General features: G+C 35.1%; 1 protein-coding gene across 9 annotated transcripts in view; it reads right to left on the bottom strand.

The window, feature by feature from the left end:
- The window catches only part of Trpc1 (transient receptor potential cation channel subfamily C member 1), a 50,579-nt gene that overhangs the window by 11,508 nt on the left and 20,373 nt on the right, over positions 1 to 18,698 (bottom strand). For 3 of the 9 annotated variants that reach the window (XM_074060078.1, XM_074060077.1, XM_074060079.1), the window contains 6 exons: positions 18,466 to 18,597; positions 16,180 to 16,375; positions 11,899 to 12,235; positions 9,557 to 9,625; positions 8,041 to 8,180; positions 6,179 to 6,322 (listed from right to left, as the gene is read on the bottom strand). In XM_074060078.1, coding sequence (XP_073916179.1) covers positions 6,179 to 6,322; positions 8,041 to 8,180; positions 9,557 to 9,625; positions 11,899 to 12,235; positions 16,180 to 16,375; positions 18,466 to 18,597 — 1,018 coding nt within the window. Of the gene's footprint in view, positions 1 to 6,178; positions 6,323 to 7,299; positions 7,380 to 8,040; positions 8,181 to 9,556; positions 9,626 to 11,898; positions 12,236 to 16,179; positions 16,376 to 18,465; positions 18,598 to 18,698 lie in introns of all 9 variants that reach the window. The other 6 variants (XM_020161513.2, XM_020161514.2, XM_074060082.1 and 3 more) reach the window with 4 other exon arrangements.

Raw genomic sequence — 18,698 nt, 5'->3', positions numbered from 1 at the left:
ACCAGGAAGAAGAATGAGAATTGAAGACAGTCAGATGGTAATAGAGAAGAGTAAATTATCATGACTACAACATTCAAGATTTCTGGGATATGATGAAGAGACTGAGCCTATGTATTTCTGGGGTAGAAGAGGGAACTGAAATACAGACTAAAGAAATAGAAAACATATTCAATGAAATTATAGAAGAAAATTCCCAAAACACAGGGAAAGAAATGGACATCCAAGTACAACGGATATTTAGAATCCCAAAAAGACATAGCCAGGAAATAACCTCTCTTACCATATTTTGGTTAAAATGCCAACAGTACAGGATAAAGAGAGAATACTGAAGGCTGAAAGAGAGAAGTGCCAAGTTACTGACAAGGGAAAGTCTATCAGAACAAAAGAAACTTCTAGCAAAACTCTAAAGGACAGGAAAGCATGAACTGATGTACTTCAAACCCTGAAAGAAAATAACTTCCAAACAAGATTACTACATCCAACAAAGTTATCCTTTAAAATCAAAAGAGAAATAAAGACCTTCTACGATAAGCATAAACTAAAGCAATTCAAGATCACAAAGCCAGAATTGTAGAAGATACTTAAAGGAATGCTACACACAGAAGAAGACAGATATATACAATCACAAGAGCTCAGGAAAGAATAAATTTCACTTAGGGGAATTAAAAACATTATTAACTCAGTAAACCAGCAAACCTCTAAAATCAATAAGGGAGAAATATCTTTCAATAATAACCCTAAATTTAAGTGGTTACAACTCTCCAATTAAAAGATGCAGACTGGCTGAATGGACTAAAAACCAAAATCCAACTCTTTGCTGTCCATAGAAACTCACCTCACTGGCAAAGACACACACAGACTGAAAGTGAAAGCATGGAAACTGATGCTGTAAGCAAATGGAACTTGAAAGCAAGCAGCAGTAGCTATACTCATATCTGACAAAGCAGACTTCAAGCCAAAATTAGAAGAGATTAAAAGAGTCACTACATATTAATTGAAAACGAAGTATCAAAAAGATATAAGGACAATAGATATATATGCACTGAATGTTGATAAACCCAATTTAATAAACACATAAAGGGACAAATACAATAATAGTGGGTGACTTCAGTTCCCCACGTTCATCGGCAGATAAGATCATCTAGGCATAGAAAAAATGTCTGCTTTTTGTTGGTGCTACTGGGATTTGAACTCAGGGCCTCACACTTGCTAGGCAGGTGCTCTACCACTTGAGCCACTCTGCCAGCAATGGATAGATTATCTACACACAAAAAAATCAATAAGAGTTAAACTGCACCATTGACCAAATGGACTTAACAGACATCTGTGGAATATTCCATCTGACAGCTGCAGAATATATTCTTGTCAGCATACCATGGGACGTTCTCCAGCATAGATCACCTTTTAGGCCACAAAGCAAGCCTTAACAAATACAAAATAAGTTGACATAATAATGGAATAAATTAGTAATCAATAGCAAGAGAAACCACCCACTGAAAGTTTTTGAGTGTTGTGTCCAAACCCACTGGTATCAAATTTGCTGGTATATACTTGTTCATAACAATCTCTAATAACTCATTAATAATAATCTTTAATGATAGTTTATATTCCTGTGGTGTCAACTGCAATGTTCAGTCTTAAACAATATTCTATTTGCACTTGAAAAAAATATATACACAATTGTTGTTGAGTAGAATGGGCTAAATTGGTTGAATGTTGTTCCAATTTTCTATATACTCATGGATTTTTCTATCAATTGCTCCTATTAATTAAGAGAGGAATATTAAATCTCTGGTTGCAACTGTAGATTCATGTCTTTCCCTTTGCAGTCCATTAGGTTTTACCTTATGTATTTGGAAACTCAAGTATTAGGTATATAAATATTTAGAATTATGTTCTCTTAATGAGTTGAACTTGTATCATTAAGAAATGACTCTCTTTATCCTGCTAAGCCTTTATTCGGAAATCTACTGAGTCTGCTCTATTAGTACAGCCACTTCAGTTTGTTTTGTTTGCTTAGGATTTTTTTTTCTTTTTGACAGCACCTGGGACATGCTAGCAAGTACTCCACTACTGAGCTATATCCCTAGCCTCAGTATTCTCTTAACTAATGTCAATGTGGTGTATCTTTTCCTACCTTTTTAATGCATCTGTGTACTTCTTATAAACAGCGTAGTTGGGACTTGCATTTTTATCCAATCTAATAATCTCATGATAGGATCATTTACATTTAATGTGAGAAGTTGATATAGTGAGATTCCAAGTCTCAGTTTTTTCCTCTTTAGGTCATTAGTTCTTTGCTCCTTTCCCCTCTTTTTCTACCTTCTTTTTTATATTTTTATAATTCCATTTTATGTCCTTTGCTGGCTTATGAACTATAGTTTTTAGTTTATAGACTGCTTTAGGGTTTATAGTATTCATCTTTATCTTCATTTTCAAGTAATATTATAGTATTTTATATATAAGAACAATATAATAGTATTTTTCTATTTCTCCCAGTTTAGCCTTTGTGCTGTTATTGTCATACATTTTATAAGTATTATAAATCCTTTAGTACATCATTATTATTTTTATAAAACAATTTGTCTTCCAGGTTGAAATAATAAAATGTTTATATGTTTAGTTATACAATTATCATTTCCTTTGTATACATACATATTTTGTTCATTGCTTTATTTAACTCCATTGATATTTCTTCTGCTTGAAGGACCTCCTTTAACATTCCTTGTCCTGCAGCCTACTGGTGAGGTTTTCTTTCACTTTTTTTATGTCTAGAAAAGTCTTTATGAGGAATATTTTGATGGACACAGAAGTCCAGGGTTGACTTTTTTTTCCTTTTAGTGGTTTAAAAACATTCCCTCACCACTTCCTTGCTTATGATGTTTCTGATCAAAAATCCTCTGTCATCCTTACCATTTATAAGTAGTCATTCTGTTTTTAAGGCTTTCCCTTATCATTGATTTTGAAAATTTGAATATGATGTGGTTGGTATTGTTTCCTTCATGTTTCTTGTGTTTCAGTAAGTTAACTTCTTGGATCTGTACAGTTATAGTTACCAGCTATGAATTCTTTAAAAAATTTTTTTTGTCTTGCCCATCCTTCATGAATACTAGTTACAAGTGTACTAGTCACCTAAAGTTGTCCCAAAACTCACTGAAGCTTTTTTCCTTTTTAAAATTACTTTTTCTCTACTGAATTCTTTGACAGTATCTACTCTATCATGAATCCCCTCCAGGATGTGTTCCATATCCCACAATGAAGTCTTCATCTCTAAAAGCTTAATTTGGATCTTTGTTTTTTAACATCTTCCATGTCTCCACTTAACTTTTGGATCATATGAAATACAACTATAGTAACTGTGTTGATGCCCTTACCTGATAATTCTAACATTTATGTTCCTTCTGGACACTTTTTTTTTTTGGCGGGCGGAGGGGCGGGGGCGGGGAGTGGAATCAGGCTCTGAACTCGGGGCTTCACACTTAAAAAGCAGGTGCTCTACCTCTTGAGCCACACATCCAGTCTACTTCGGTCTGGTTATTTTGAAGATGGAATCTTGTGAACTATTTGCCTGGGCTGGCCTTAAACGGCAATCCTCCTGTTCTCAGCCTCCCAAGTACCTAGAATTACAGCATGAGCCACTAGCACCTGGCTCTGGATAGGTTCTGATGAAGACATTAACATTACTGGAAACAGTTTAATACTTTCAGATTCTGCTGTTAAAACTTACTTGAGGGAAACAGAGCAATGCATAGTCTAGAGGTGACAGTTCCCCCTACCAAGGCAAGACCTTTCTGAGTACTCTACCCAATGACAGGAGTATTATGGGGTTTTCTTGTGTGGCTGGTACAAGCAGGCCCTATCCTGTCCCTGCATGAGCTCTAAGTACTGCTTCCACTAATAGTTCCCTGTCCTAGGTAGCACACTCACGTGCATGTGCTGACTGGTACTCTACTTAATTACTCAAGGGGGACCATCTGCAGATCTCCAGAATTCCATCCATGTGGCTTTCTCCTCTCCAGTAATGTTTCCTGCAAATGCTAGCTTTTTTTTTTTTTTTGGTTGTTGTTTCATTGGCCTTTGAGATCTCTTTTCAACCCAGAATTCTGTCAAGTTGTGACTATACTTACCTATTCTGCACAACAGATTAAAAATGCTCACAAGGCAGTGTAAGGTGGGACAATTATGTTGTTACGTTAGAGAACACTAGTCTTTATTGCCAGATGTCAAGTTTCTTTTAATTATTGTTTCCTATATTTTGTCTATTTTTTTTTCTTTTTGGTTGTTTTAGGTAGAAGCTAAATTTAGTCACTGTTACTTCATGTTGGAAACGGAAGTCACACAATAACTCCTTGTTCTTAAACAATATTATACTTTCACATTTTAACCCTTTATAGAAGTACATAAAGAAATTTCCAACATAGAAACTAGTGACACTATCCATTTTTAGCTAAAAAAAAAGGTACATGTAAAAACACCTTTGATTCTTGGTTTTAAACATTTACAGATACTGGTGGAAAAAGACAATAAAAATAGCATAGTCTTAAGTGCTGCTTCACATAGCATGTGTTGGAGAAACACAGACACCTGAACACACCATATGAGAAAAAAGCTAAGTGAAGACGGTGTCAACAAGGTTAAGAGTGCTTCCTATCGCTTCCTCAGAGACCTCAGGTGACAATGGAAATTCCCAGAATTCACAGTCTGTCAGAGCATTTCAAAAGACTTGGTTAAAAAGTCACACTCCAGGAAATCCTATTGCAAGATAAGAACACAAGTTTTATCGAGCTTTTCCTACACATTTGATTTTCATATCCCTGTTTAGAGAAGGTAATTGTACCTTTAATTAAAATGTCTTCTTTGAAAATAAAATCCAAATTGTAAGTTTTGACTTATCAAATAAAAATAGTGTTCAGATTATCAGAAATATCAGATAATTATGGAGAGCTAGTCAACTCTTACTGTACCATCTAAAAATAATCAATTACTAAACTTGGCTGGGGTAAATTCAAACAACTGTGAGTCTTTGACGAAAAGAGACAGAGTTTAGACTTGGGCTTCCACACGTAATAATCATATTACTTTGTACAAATCACGTATCATAGAAAAGTTCACTTTCTTTAAAGCACTGTGAAGTATAAATCTGGGCTACATAATCTCTACAAACTTTTTAGTTCTAAATGTCATCTCTGACTTACTACATTTCATATTTACTAAACAAAAGTAAAACAATATATCTAAATACTCTTCAAAATCACTAGTAAGTAGGATTATTTGTTTGCATAGGACCTCTCATACTTACAACCTAAAACAATTTAACAAGTTTACAAGTGAAATTTATTTTGGTAAAAATCAGATTTTTATATTCCCCTATTATCTGAAGCATAATTATACTTAAAATACAGCTCTGTCTATGGAATAAAGGAGGCCAATGGACCACAGCTTAATAAAGTTTGAATTCCTGAAAGCAGTGCTATCAATGAGCCAGAAGCAAAGAGGATGGACAGGATGTAGCCTTCTAATTGCTAATTATTTTCAAAAGCAGTTTAAACATCATTTTTTTTTTTTTTTTTTACTTTTTTTTTTTTTTTTCATTTTTCTTTTATTATTCATATGTGCATACAAGGCTTGGTTCATTTCTCCCCCCTGCCCCCACCCCCTCCCTTACCACCCACTCCACCCCCTCCCGCTCCCCCCCTCAATACCCAGCAGAAACTATTTTGCCCTTATCTCTAATTTTGTTGTAGAGAGAGTATAAGCAATAATAGGAAGGAACAAGGGGTTTTGCTGGTTGAGATAAGGATAGCTATACAGGGCATTGACTCACATTGATTTCCTGTGTGTGGGTGTTACCTTCTAGGTTAATTCTTTTTGATCTAACCTTTTCTCTAGTTCCTGGTCCCCTTTTCCTATTGGCCTCAGTTGCTTTAAGGTATCTGCTTTAGTTTCTCTGCGTTAAGGGCAACAAATGCTAGCTAGTTTTTTAGGTGTCTTACCTATCCTCACCCCTCCCTTGTGTGCTCTCGCTTTTATCATGTTATTATTTCAAAAAGCAAAATTTCAAAAATTATTTTCAAAAGCAGTTTAAACATCATGATAACAGTGTTCCAATAGGAAAGTAGAATGATGTAATCATAATGACATCTAACCAATGTTCTTCAAGAAATTTTAAATTATTTACCTGTAATGGACCCAAGATAGAGCTGGTTGTATACATAAAAAAGAGACGAAGATAACTCAGAACATTTGCGAATGCAAAAAGTCCTTCGGCCACAAGGGTAGGATGGAACGCATCCCAGTCCTTCCGATCAGCAAAATCATGAAACTAGCGTGAGGAAGAAAAGTCAAAGGTGAACAGAACCCTCAAATTCAGGAAAACAAAAACAGGTATTCTGAATTTCTGACAGAAAACTCTTTTAATTATGTCTTTTTGTGGTGGATCTTCATTTATGTTTTATAGATTTTCCTTTTTTTGACAATTATTTAAGACCTTTATTAACAGGGGCTTGCAATTTGTACATTTTCTCTTTTTAATAGAAACAATGTTTTAACTAATAAAATAGTTCTATGTATGTCAGGAATACCACTTACTTTTTATATGAAGAGACTGCCTAGAAATCCTTAAGTTTCAAAAAATTAACTCTTTTTTAAAATTATCTTCAAACTTTCTATGAATGTTGTCTAGTTTTCTTAAATCCTATACCGCGAACTTCAAGCATGTATCCCATCAATTAATTAGCAACTGCATTAATTTAACATAGCCCTTTGACTCAGGACTTTAGAACAAACACAAAAAGAGGAGCTTATTGTTGTGCCTCGTCACAGAGTGCTCACATCTTCCAGCTGCCTGAGATCACGCTCTACTTGACTACAAAGCAGCTGAGATTAAACACCAGTTGTCCTGCAATAAGTGCTAAGAGTGTCGTCTTTCACTTTCAAAATGTCTTGTTTGAGATAATAAACTATAGGAGGATCCTACCTCTAGAACTAAAGCCATCAGTCTGAAAAAGCAATGCTATCTATCTCTGTCAAACCACATTCTATGTATGGCCAATTTTTATTTTCTTAGTAACTTTATGCTTTGGCCTTTGAACATACCTAACCAACATTCTGCATACTACTGATCAATTAAACAGAAGTTTTTAATAAAGTAAACCAATGTAAGAGAATTACTTTGTTTTTTTCTATAATCTATAAATTAGTCAAAAAGTAGAAAACATAATTTAGTTCCTTGAATATGATACCCCAGAAGAATTCCAAACTCTGTATTTAAACAAAGATAACTAACATAAAAACTATTACCTTTTCTGGCCTTGGAAGAGTGTAAATCTTGATGAAAGTAAAATTGTAACATGTCCATATGGTTAGATTTTTGTCAAATTCTGAATAAAAATATATAGTCATCAGAAAAATAATTATCATTTTTAAGCTTAAAAATTTTAAGCATAATGATCATGACTCGGAATATGTAAAACACTACATAATGAGTTCCATTAAACTAAGCTCTTTTTCAGACTGACAAAAAGATCTCTAACACTAACCATTTTAAGTTACTTTGTGTTCTCACTTTAACATATACAGGTGAATGAGCTAAATGAACCTTGCTCAGATACAAAGAACTGGCATTTGGCAGAAGGAAAACACTTAGATAGACTTGGGTTGAAATCCAGCCTTGTTTTTTTGTTTGTTGTTATTGTTGTTTTACTGTGTGACCCTACATGCTATTTAATGTCTCTGAGTTTCATTTTTTTCATGTACAAAAATGATGATAAGGACTTCTGTCTTTTAGAATCCCTCTAAGGATAAAACAAGATAAAGAATAGTTAATATCAACCATGGTACATATTACATTGTAGGCAACCATCTTTAAAAGTAAATCCTTTAAACCACTGGAGAGGCACAAAACTATATGGGCACCAATGGTTTTAAAATGGAAACACTAGACACAGATTTGGACCTATGTAACTCTGAGTTACACAGCTAAATAGCTTAGGTTATTTTAAATAAACTATTATACCTTCAACTGACATAGCAAATAGTCACCTTGTTGTGAGCAACAACTTTGAGAGCAAAGGTTGCCAAATAGAGAGAATTCATAACAAAACTGAGTTGATTACGAGATTCTTCTAAAAAGTCTTCCAACCCTTCATACCAGAGTCTTTTAATGTCTGACCAAATCATCCCTAAAAAAGGAAGAAAAAAATCAGATAATATTCTCTTAATTTAATAATAAGCTAAACAATACTTAAAAAGCCAAAATACTAAACAAGCAAATAATCTTTGAGCTAGGTATAGTCAAAGAAAAAAGAAAAGTAAGAACTTTTTAATGAATATTTCTTAAAATTTGAAAGAAAATAACCTGAGCTTTCATATGACTTGAAGAAAATAACCATCAGTTTCCGTTTCATTTGCCAGAGAAGGACGTGAAGTGCTATGAAACAAGCTAAAATAAATAAACAAGTTGATGCTAAACACACACACACACACACACACACACACACACACACATGCACACACACCTTTCCATCCCGATCCTTGTCACCATTTAACATTGTCTACATCAGTGATCCCATCCAGTCAATGGGTGTAAATATCTGATAAAGACTCAAATTTATGTATTTTAAACTCCACTTATGCTTATGTAATTATTTCTATCTCTGAGCCCCTCTCCTAAACTCAACTTACACAGCCACTCCCTTCTCTACTCCCCAGCCAGAGTTGTCTCCAAACTGAACTCCTCCGAAGATTTCCTGTCCCAACTGACAACAACTCCATCCTTCTGGTCATTCAATCCAAATATCCTTAAATCATCCAGACTCCTGTAAACTTCATATTCATTTCAAAAGCAAATCCTGTGGGCTCTACTTCCAAAATATATTAATGATCTAATCCTTCTCACAAACACTTCAATTTCAAGCCACCACCCTCTTTTGCCTGGACTATTGAAATAGTTAGGTGGTCTCCAAGCTTCTAGCCTCATCTCCCTAAAATCTATTCTCACTACAGCATTCAGAGTGACTGTTTTAAAATGCAAGTGTTATTTTACTCCTCAAAACCCTTTTAGGGTTCTCCCAGAGAAGAATGGATTGATAGCACATGTAAACAATTTCTCTGTGGGAACATAACTTCAGGTTACTTTTCACTAAAGTAGTTTTCTTGGAAAGGTACTATGTCAAGAAAAATATGGAAGGTCAGCTGTGTTTAACACTGTTATAAAAACTATTGTTGACTAACAACTGCATCTGGACTGGAGAGGATTATGACTTGACTTACCACTCCAAGGGTATACATGGTGGGGATCATATAAAAGCATGTTGAGAAACAAAGGTCTCAGCTTCTGTGTGTGATGTTAGCCTTAACTCAGAGTGAGCTATCCTCCTGGATATAGCTGCTACTGAATTTGAGTTTCTATTAGATTTAAGTCTTACTAGCAGGACAACCCACGCTCACCCACATGGCCTTATTCCATACAAATCAGGGTGCCTACTAGGAGGCTGGGAAGCAGTCTTATTTGGGGCTCCCAAAATAATGTATATTTTAAGTTATCATGCTGACTTACTGTGTATTCTGTTTTGTATCCTTCTACAAAGATAAGAAAACTTGCTTTCGGGTTTCGGTCTACTGTGCCCTGTGAATGAGAATATCAGAGTACACCCAAGACCATTGTGCAGAATTGGTATTACACCTTCCCTTGAATCTCGCTTGCTTTAGATTCAAATCTTTAGAATGGCCTACAAGACTCTACATGACCCGTTGTCTCTGGCCTCATTTCCTACAAATCTTTCCTTCTGCCACACTTGTCACGCTGTCCTCACTGCTTCTTGCTGTTCTTTCAACACACATGCCTCCTGCCTTAGGGTTTTTACATTGGTCCCCCACTCTGACTGTAAGGTCCTCACTCAGATATCCATCTGATTAACTTCCTCAGTTCTTCTCTTTGCTCACCACTTTCCCTGATCACCCTATTTAAAAATTATAATCTTCTGGCCCCACTCCCAATCCCCCTAACTCTGCTTTCATCTTTCTTTTTATAGTACTGATCATTTTGTAAAACTGGATATAACTTACTTAGTCTATTATCAATTGACTATCTTGCCCTACTTTTATAAGCTATTCAAGGGTAAGAATCTTTGTTTTATTAACAGATATTCTATATATGTCCTGAATAGCATTTGATGCACAGATGGCTCAAAATTTTTTAAATGAATAAATACACAAAAATAAAACTAAACTAACCAAACAAAAAATCCTTTTCCTTTTTGCCCAGAAGCAAAAATGCAGGAAACTGAAAAACAGTACTAAGGAACTGTTTAATTTTCTTTAACCTAGAGTTTAAGGTTATAGGTGTGTATTATTTTTACTCGACTTAACTTTAAACATTAATACATCATTGAATACCACTATAAATAAAATTCTGACTGAAATCACATCACTTGAAACTGATTTTCAAATTAAAATTCCAATGTATGAAAATTAATTTCATTAATTCATATCAATTTGTTTCATAATTGAAATAAGAACACAGTATTATCAAAATGTACATACATTCAGTACTTTACATCACAGAGAAGACTAAATTTTAATACCTTTTTACTCTATAGTAAATAGTGAAGGAACAGATGGAAAATGCTAAGGTTAAAAACAAGCTGAAAATAAATGTCTTTAAGAGATCATAAACAGATAACGTGGTTGTTCCCCAGCTCTCTTCACCCACCAAAAAAAAAAAAAAAAATGAGGGAAGTTAATAACCTGTGGAAGGTCATTTAAAATACTTGTTATACAACACAGTACTTAAAAAGTTTTCAAAAACTAAAAATATGTTATTCTCTTAAAAACCTATCATTTCTGTTATCATTCGCTGGTAAATGGATGGAATTGGAGAACATCGTTTTGAGTGAGGTTAGCCTGGCCCAAAAGACCAAAAGTTGTATGTTCTCCCTCATATGTGGACATTAGATCAAGGGCAAACACAACAAGGGGATTGGACTTTGAGCACATGATAAAAGCGAGAGCACACAAGGGAGGGGTAAGGATAGGTAAGACACCTAAAAAATTAGCTAGCATTTGTTGCCCTTAACGCAGAGAAACTAAAGCAGATACCTTAAAAGCAACTGAGGCCAATAGGAAAAGGTTAGATCAAAAAAAATTAACCTAGAAGGTAACACACACGCACAGGAAATTAATGTGAGTCAACTACCTGTATAGCTATCCTTATCTCAACCAGCAAAAACCCTTGTTCCTTCCTATTATTGCTTATACTCTCTCTACAACAAAATTAGAGATAAGGGCAAAATAGTTTCTGCTGGGTATTGAGGGGGTGGGGGGGAGAGGGAGGGGGCGGAGTGGGTGGTAAGGGAGGGGGTGGGGGCAGGGGGGAGAAATGAACCAAGCCTTGTATGCACATATGAATAATAAAAGAAAAAAAAAAACCTATCATTTCTAAAGAGATTTGGTTTTCATTACAAAGAATTGATTTATGGAACGAGTCTCACCAGAACTCTTTAAACCTAAATTTAAGTAATATTTCTATAACAGAGATAAAATATCATAATTATAAAAGTTCATTAGTTCCTACTAGGAAAATTAATGATATAACAAAACATAATAGTTAACTTGTAAAATATGTAGGAGTATAAATATATTTCTAAATACCTAAGAAAAATTCATACTCTTCTACAAAACAGCATTTATTGTTAAAAGTTATCTTCCTGTTTACCAAGTTTAGAACATTTATCTTTGTGAAAATGTTAGCCAAATGTTCATGATTGTGGAATTGTTCAAATTCTTGTTGTGCAATGTAAAATTGCAAATTGAACATGATGGTCATGACAACATCAAACAAGGGGGAATTAATTAATGGACTAAATAAAGGCAAAATCTTTGGAATAACTTTATACTTACCAATAATCCACAGTATAAGTAGGTAGTCTATTCTTTCAAGGGCTGGCCCCATTGTGTTTTTCTTATCCTCATTGTAGACAAGAGAGTACAGATTTAGTAACAGCAAGAATGTGAAATATGATGCTCCATGAATAATAAATTTCATAAAAGGTGTATGAATGATTCTGCCAAACTGAGATTTGGGAGCTATCAAATAACACAGGGATAATACAGGCCAAAAGATGCCAACTGTCAAAACAGTCATTATCTTCTTACAGGTGGGCTTACGCCGATAACCTGACATTTGTCCAAACCAAACAGTGTTCAGGAACTGCTGGCAGTTAGACTGGGAGACAAACTGCAAAGGACATACAGACATAAAAAAGAAAAAAAAACAAAATAAAGCTTTAAATCATAACTGATTGATATTCAAGGTCTTACTAATAGCTTAAGGATTCTATACATTGAACATAAGTTGGTTGGATTTTTCCTTTTTTTCTTAGAACTAATAAAGGAGTGGAGAGGTTAAGGGCATAGATTCTGGCACCAGACTGCCTAGATTCAAATCCAGACTGCCACAAACTACATGACCTCCAGCAAATTTTCAAACCTCTGCAAGCCTCAAATTCCTCATCTGTATAGACTCACTGTAAAGGCCTTAGAATAGTGCCTGGTTCCTAGCATGCACTACTTAAATACCTATTATTATTAGCCTTCTGAGTTATTTTGTTACATTTAAGACTATAATAATATAAGCCTTTACAAACCAGTATAAAGACTCACAAACTAATATTCACAAAATTTGAAAGTTAACATACACACTCCTAAAAAAAGATACCACTCAGTAATTTTTGAATATCTTCAGTCTAGAGAAACTGCTGATTGCAGTTGTCAAGATAACAAAACAGTCTGTATATTAGATGTAGTGCTCCATTAAAGCAATGAGAATTTCTTAAGAGTATATTAAAGGCAATCTTACACTTACTTAAAAATGAATTTCATGTGATAAGGGAAAATATTCCCAAATAAGAGGGAAATTCGAGTTCAGGTACCAAAGTTTACAAATTTCATCAGCAATACTTTTTTTCAATATAATGCTAATGCTGTGAAGTATAACTTAGGTGTCCTGACAATCCTGAATGTGATCAGACTTGAAATTATCAAAGTAAAGTATAAGTGAGTGATAACATTATTCAGGTAATCTAAAATAATACCTTGCGAAGATTCAATTTTAAAATGATTTATTCTATGGTAGAATTTGTAGAATATTACACTGTAATGACAATGAATTGGACAGAATTTCGTTGTGCTTATCAAAAAATTTCTAATATACTATACTTATTTTTGGCAATTAAATCTTACTTCGTTCTTTATTCTTCTGTTCAGATTCCTGCTCTGGGGGAATCTTACTTTGTCCCTGCAGGAGAAAGACCTGGGAGAGAAACGGTTCTTCCTCTTGTAAATTACCCTGCTGAGCAACTTCTCAAACTTGGTGGTTTCTCTTTTCCCCCAAATATCAGAGCAAACTCAGGACTAATACCTGTCCTTGCCATCCATCAAAATAATGATAACTTAACTTAAATGATATCTAGAAGAAGGCAATTTCAACTACAAATGTTCTTCGTTTATGGCAGTCTTGAAACACTGACACTCCTGTTACCAGAGCTGGTGGTCAAGACAGGATTGATGTGTCCTATCCATCAATTCAATCATTTTGTAATTACTAGAACGGGAAGCTCCAGTAGAAGTGACTCTAAGTGACTTCTAAAGGCCATGATTTTCTACCTTGTTCACTGAAGACTTGCTCTGGAGCTATAAACCACAATGTAAAAAGGCCCACTGGCCTGACGCCACCAAGCCATGAAGAAACCCAAGCTATACAGAGACTACAGTGCTGCTTTCAGGAGGCACTTCAGTCAGCCCTCAGAGGCTTCTTGCCCATCTCCTACAAGCTGCCCATGGGGATGGACATGCTGTACCCAGCACTAGTTCTAAGTTCTCAGGAGCTCCACCCCCTGGGAACTCACCCATATGACACCCAGCAACTCAGGCCTCATGGCTCCCAAGTCCTGACTGCTACTCAGACATCAGGATGAGGGTGAGGAAGCCTATGGTGACCATTTCTCCTACATGTTAGCATTGCTTTTCCTTTTTAAGCTAAGTAGGTACACTGCTGATTTATAAACTCAGACTGATCCAAATTCTGGCACTTAACTTTTTTCCAATAAATGTTTCTCCTTGAACAAGAAAACTGGAGTAGCAGAAAAAGTACAGGATTTGAAGCAAAGATCCAAAGAAGCAATATGTTATCTAGGTAATCTGAAATATTTAAAAATTCCTGGATCAGCAATCCCACACCTGGGAATATACCCAAAGGAAGGCAAAACAGGTTACTCCAGAGGCACCTGCACCCCCATGTTTATTGCAGCGCTATTCACAACAGCCAAGTTATGGAAACAACCAAGATGCCCCACTACTGATGAATGGATCAAGAAAATGTGGTACTTGTACACAATGGAATTTTACTCAGCCATGAAGAAGAATGAAATCTTATCATTTGCAGGTAAATGGATGGAACTGGAGAACATCATTCTGAGCGAGGTCAGCCAAGCTCGGAAGACCAAAAATCGTATGTTCTCCCTCATATGTAGACTTTAAATCTAGGGCAAATACAGCAATGTTGTTGACTTGGGTCACATGACAAGGGGAAAGCACATACAGGAGGTATGGGGATAGGTAGAAAACCCAAAACATGAAAGTGTTTGATGTCCCCACTCCAGAGGAACTAATACAGAAACCTTAAAATGACAGAGGTTATCACGAGCAGGGGATCAGGAACCAGTGTAAAGATCAGTTAGAGATGAATCAACATGGATCATAACACATGGGTACATGAAAGCAATAGTAGGAATCTCTCTGTATAGCTATCCTTAACTCAACTAGCAAAAACGCTTTGTCTTCCTTATTATGCTTATGTCTTCTCTTCAACAAAATCAGAGATAAGGGCAGAACAGGACCTGCCAGCAAATGAGGAGAGGCAAGGTAGAGATAAAAAACTCCAAAAAAATAAAAATTCCTGGATCAGTTTTCTGAGTCAAAAACTATTATGAGGCTGGGCATGGTGGTTCACACCTGTAATGTCAGCTATTTGGGAGACAGAGGCAGAGGGATCACAAGTTCCAGGATAGCCCAGGCACAGTTAGTAAGACCCATCTCAAAAACAAAAATATAAACAAAAGGGCTGGGGGCGTGGCTCGAGTGGGAGAGTGTTTGCCTAGCATGTACAAGGTCCTGGGTTCAATCCCCAGTACTGAAGGGGAAAAAAAAAAAGCTATAGTGGGGGTCAAATTTTCAATCAAGATAATAAATTCTACTCTTAGCACTGAAGGTCCTGAGCCTTGCATTCTCTACCATTATCTATTTTAGGTGATATTTTTGTAATAATATGAATCTGATGAGCAACCCTGATTCTAATATCCTTGTCTACAATGAAAATGAGCGTTCGAAGCAATACTAAAAGGTACCACAGGTTGACATCCCATACTACCAACTAGAAGTCATTATCTACATGCAAATACCACTGTTCAGTGAGTTACTCCAAGAAAAGACATTTAAAACCCATTCCTTCCTGCTAGCATTCCTGGATTGTATGTGTGGGGATGGAAATGGGAACTCCCTTGACAGGAATGGATGACACCAGAAGAGCCAGACCAAACACAATCAGGATGTGCATTTCTGAAGTACAAATAAGAATCAGGAAATATAATATTTGAAACTTTATTTTAAAACAATAGGGTTTTTTATAACTGTTATTTGTCTAACAGATAAAACACAAGGTGGAAACTTTATTATAAAGCCTTACCTGTGCAGCTACTATTTTGTAAAACCATTAAAACAACCATATTATTTAATTATAAGTAATTGTAGTTATTAAAAATAATACCTAGCATCTATTGAATACTTGCTTAATGCTAGTACTCACTGTGCTAAACCTTTTAAATACAATTTTGTTTTTGAGACAAGATCCTGCTAAATAACATTGCTGGTCTTAAACTCGAGACCTTCCTTCCTTAACCTCCTGAGTGCTAGGATTACAGGTGTGCACCACCATGTCTGGCTCAAATACATATTCTTAATTAATTCTTAAAACTAGAGCTCAGATTCAATAACTTTCACAAGAGCACATAATTTTTTGGGGGCAGAACTAGGATTTCAACCCAGATATGTTACTCCGGAGCCTTTGCACTGAGCCACTGGAGCACAGTGAGAAAGAATTTAAATCTCTCGTAGAAAGCCTCATACCTCCTTTTGGTTATACTTGATAGCGAGCTTTAGGCGACTTAAATTCATTCTTTCCTCGAGCAGTCCCCGCTTGTCGAGAGGCTCATCACTAGATGTGTGGTTTAGGATGACTTCCAATTCACGTGAATTCCGGGCTTGTGCAAGCAAATCCTTAGCAAACATTTTGCACTGACGGGCCAGTTCCTCGTAATCATTCCTACAAAACACAGTCTGTCATTAGAAAAGCCACTTCTATCTTCTAATTAAGCTATATTCACTAGAATTTTTCTTATTCAACATTTTAATTCTCACAGGACTACATAAAGTCTGAAGTCTTTTTCTGCTAACAATCAAAGGACCCTACTGGTGTACATTTTTTCCACAACTTTGAGGAAACTGCAACATAACTGTGTTCTGGATGTTCCCTTATATATACACTAATATTCCTAGAGATCCTAATAGTATTTGTCAACCAGTTCACTTAATGCATTTGCTCTCATTCTCTGTTTGGCTAAAATTTCCTTTTATTATTACTCATATGAACAATATAAATACTATTAAATAATTTTTAACTAGAAGATTTTTTCAATAATAGTTTACAATATTTACACTACTTCTAATCTTAAAAGGCATTTTGATTCATATTTAAAGTGCTCCTTTGAACGAAATTTAAGTTAGAAAGAAAGACACTAAAATGCATCTCCTAAAGAACTCTCTTTAGACTGACAATGGCTGAATCTTACTACCGTTTGAATTGCTTATTTCAAGCAGAGCTAACTGTAAAAAAATGAAGAAGTTTTAATAAATAATTCTTCTTAAAGATATATCAATTATATTACATTTATGTTTTGGTTTAATAACAAGAATTAGGTTAGAAATAAGTAATTATGACTCAGATAATTTTTAATCAGTTTTCCCTCACACAAAAGGAAGGGAAAACAGAAAGATTTCCTATTGCTTAGCCTTATTATACCCAGAGTTTTCCATGAACTAGTGGCATAAAATTAGAACTTAAAGAATAATAGCTTCTTTTCATTAGAGGCAAACATTTCTCTTAGCCAGGCTTTGCATTTATTATATAACCCAAGAATAAGTAGTTGGGTTACTTTAACAAATAAAGTAACTCACTTCTTGGTTTAGGAATTTAACTATAGATAGGAATATTCATTTAAAGTATTATTACAAAGAGATTTCATCTTTAGATAAATATTTGATAGATCACTAAATTCAATGGTAAAATTAATACATTTTATTAATCCAATTTGCTTAAATGGGTGTACAGTTTAAAGGGAAATGCACTGGAGTAGAAGCAAGGAGTGCTATGTTCTAGTTCTGATTTTGCTCATACATTCAGTTTCAACTTAGTTGCTAATTTAATGGTAATATTAGCAAAGCCTCTGGTCTTCATAGATCTCTCCGTATCTACAAAAACACTGGACTGAAATAAATGAGTTCTAGGATCGTTTCCAAATTTAACTTACTTATTCTATGATTATAATAAAATCACAGCGGTTGCTCCAAATCTTTTTGGGAATAAATTGAACGAATTCTATTTTATAAGGTAACTCAGAACTCAAGATTAATGAGATCACAATTGGAAATTCTTCATATTTAAATAAAATTTCTTAATAGCCTCATATGCTAAGTTCAAAGCAGCAAAAAGTTGCATTTTAACCATGTCTTACAAGTCACATCAATCTGATATAAAATTTCATGTATCCAAATTAAAGTTTAGTAAATCAACTTCAAAACTTACGCATAGGCTTTTAAAATATATATGTCTCTGGGACTCAGAATTATCAAGAACTCACCACGTACCACTGCAATTAAGGCTAAAGAAAGTTTCGAGTTTCTTATCCCCCCTTCTAGTAACTGGAAGCTTAAACTTTCCCAATCTTGTCAAATCCCTGAAGGGTGCCACATACAGCGCTCCAGTATAAACTGGACATGAAAGAAAAGGTGGGTTTAGTGTAGATCCCCGTGGGAACCTTGTAATAGGGGCTGGAAAGAACTCTCAATCAATTCCTTCTTTGGAGGGGACCAGGGATACTCTGTCACAAAGGAAATTCTCAAAGCTTGCCTCGGGAGATTATGGGTAGTTAAAAACGTGCAGATGAGGAAGGAGCTAACGAAATAGCACCAGGACCTGTTCCTTTGAGGGAGAAGGAAAATTCCAAGTGGCAACAGGTGTGGTCATTGGATTAAATGTAAACAAAGATGAATTATAATTCAGCCTATGAAGAAATTCAAGCAGAAGATTCTAAAACAAAAGACATTATATGATTTACAATTTCCAGTCATTCCCACCTGAATTCCACCTCCACAAGGCTTAGTTCTTTTAAATCAGCACTAAGTTCAAATGCTCTCAGAATTGGATCCTCCTCTGTGAGCATTATTAGAGCTGGGCTGGCCAAACATCTATATATATCAAGACGAAACCTGTGATAAAATTTGATTACATAATGTAAAAAAAAAAAAAAACCTTACACACATAATCAGTTTTAACCCAAAATTTTTATAAATTTTACAAAGTATTATAA

The sequence above is a fragment of the Castor canadensis genome, chromosome 17, assembly GCF_047511655.1.
Source record: "Castor canadensis chromosome 17, mCasCan1.hap1v2, whole genome shotgun sequence".
Classification (NCBI taxonomy): Eukaryota; Metazoa; Chordata; class Mammalia; order Rodentia; family Castoridae; genus Castor; species Castor canadensis.
Note: the sequence above shows the minus strand (reverse complement) of the source record. Positions and strands in the feature narration are given on the sequence as shown.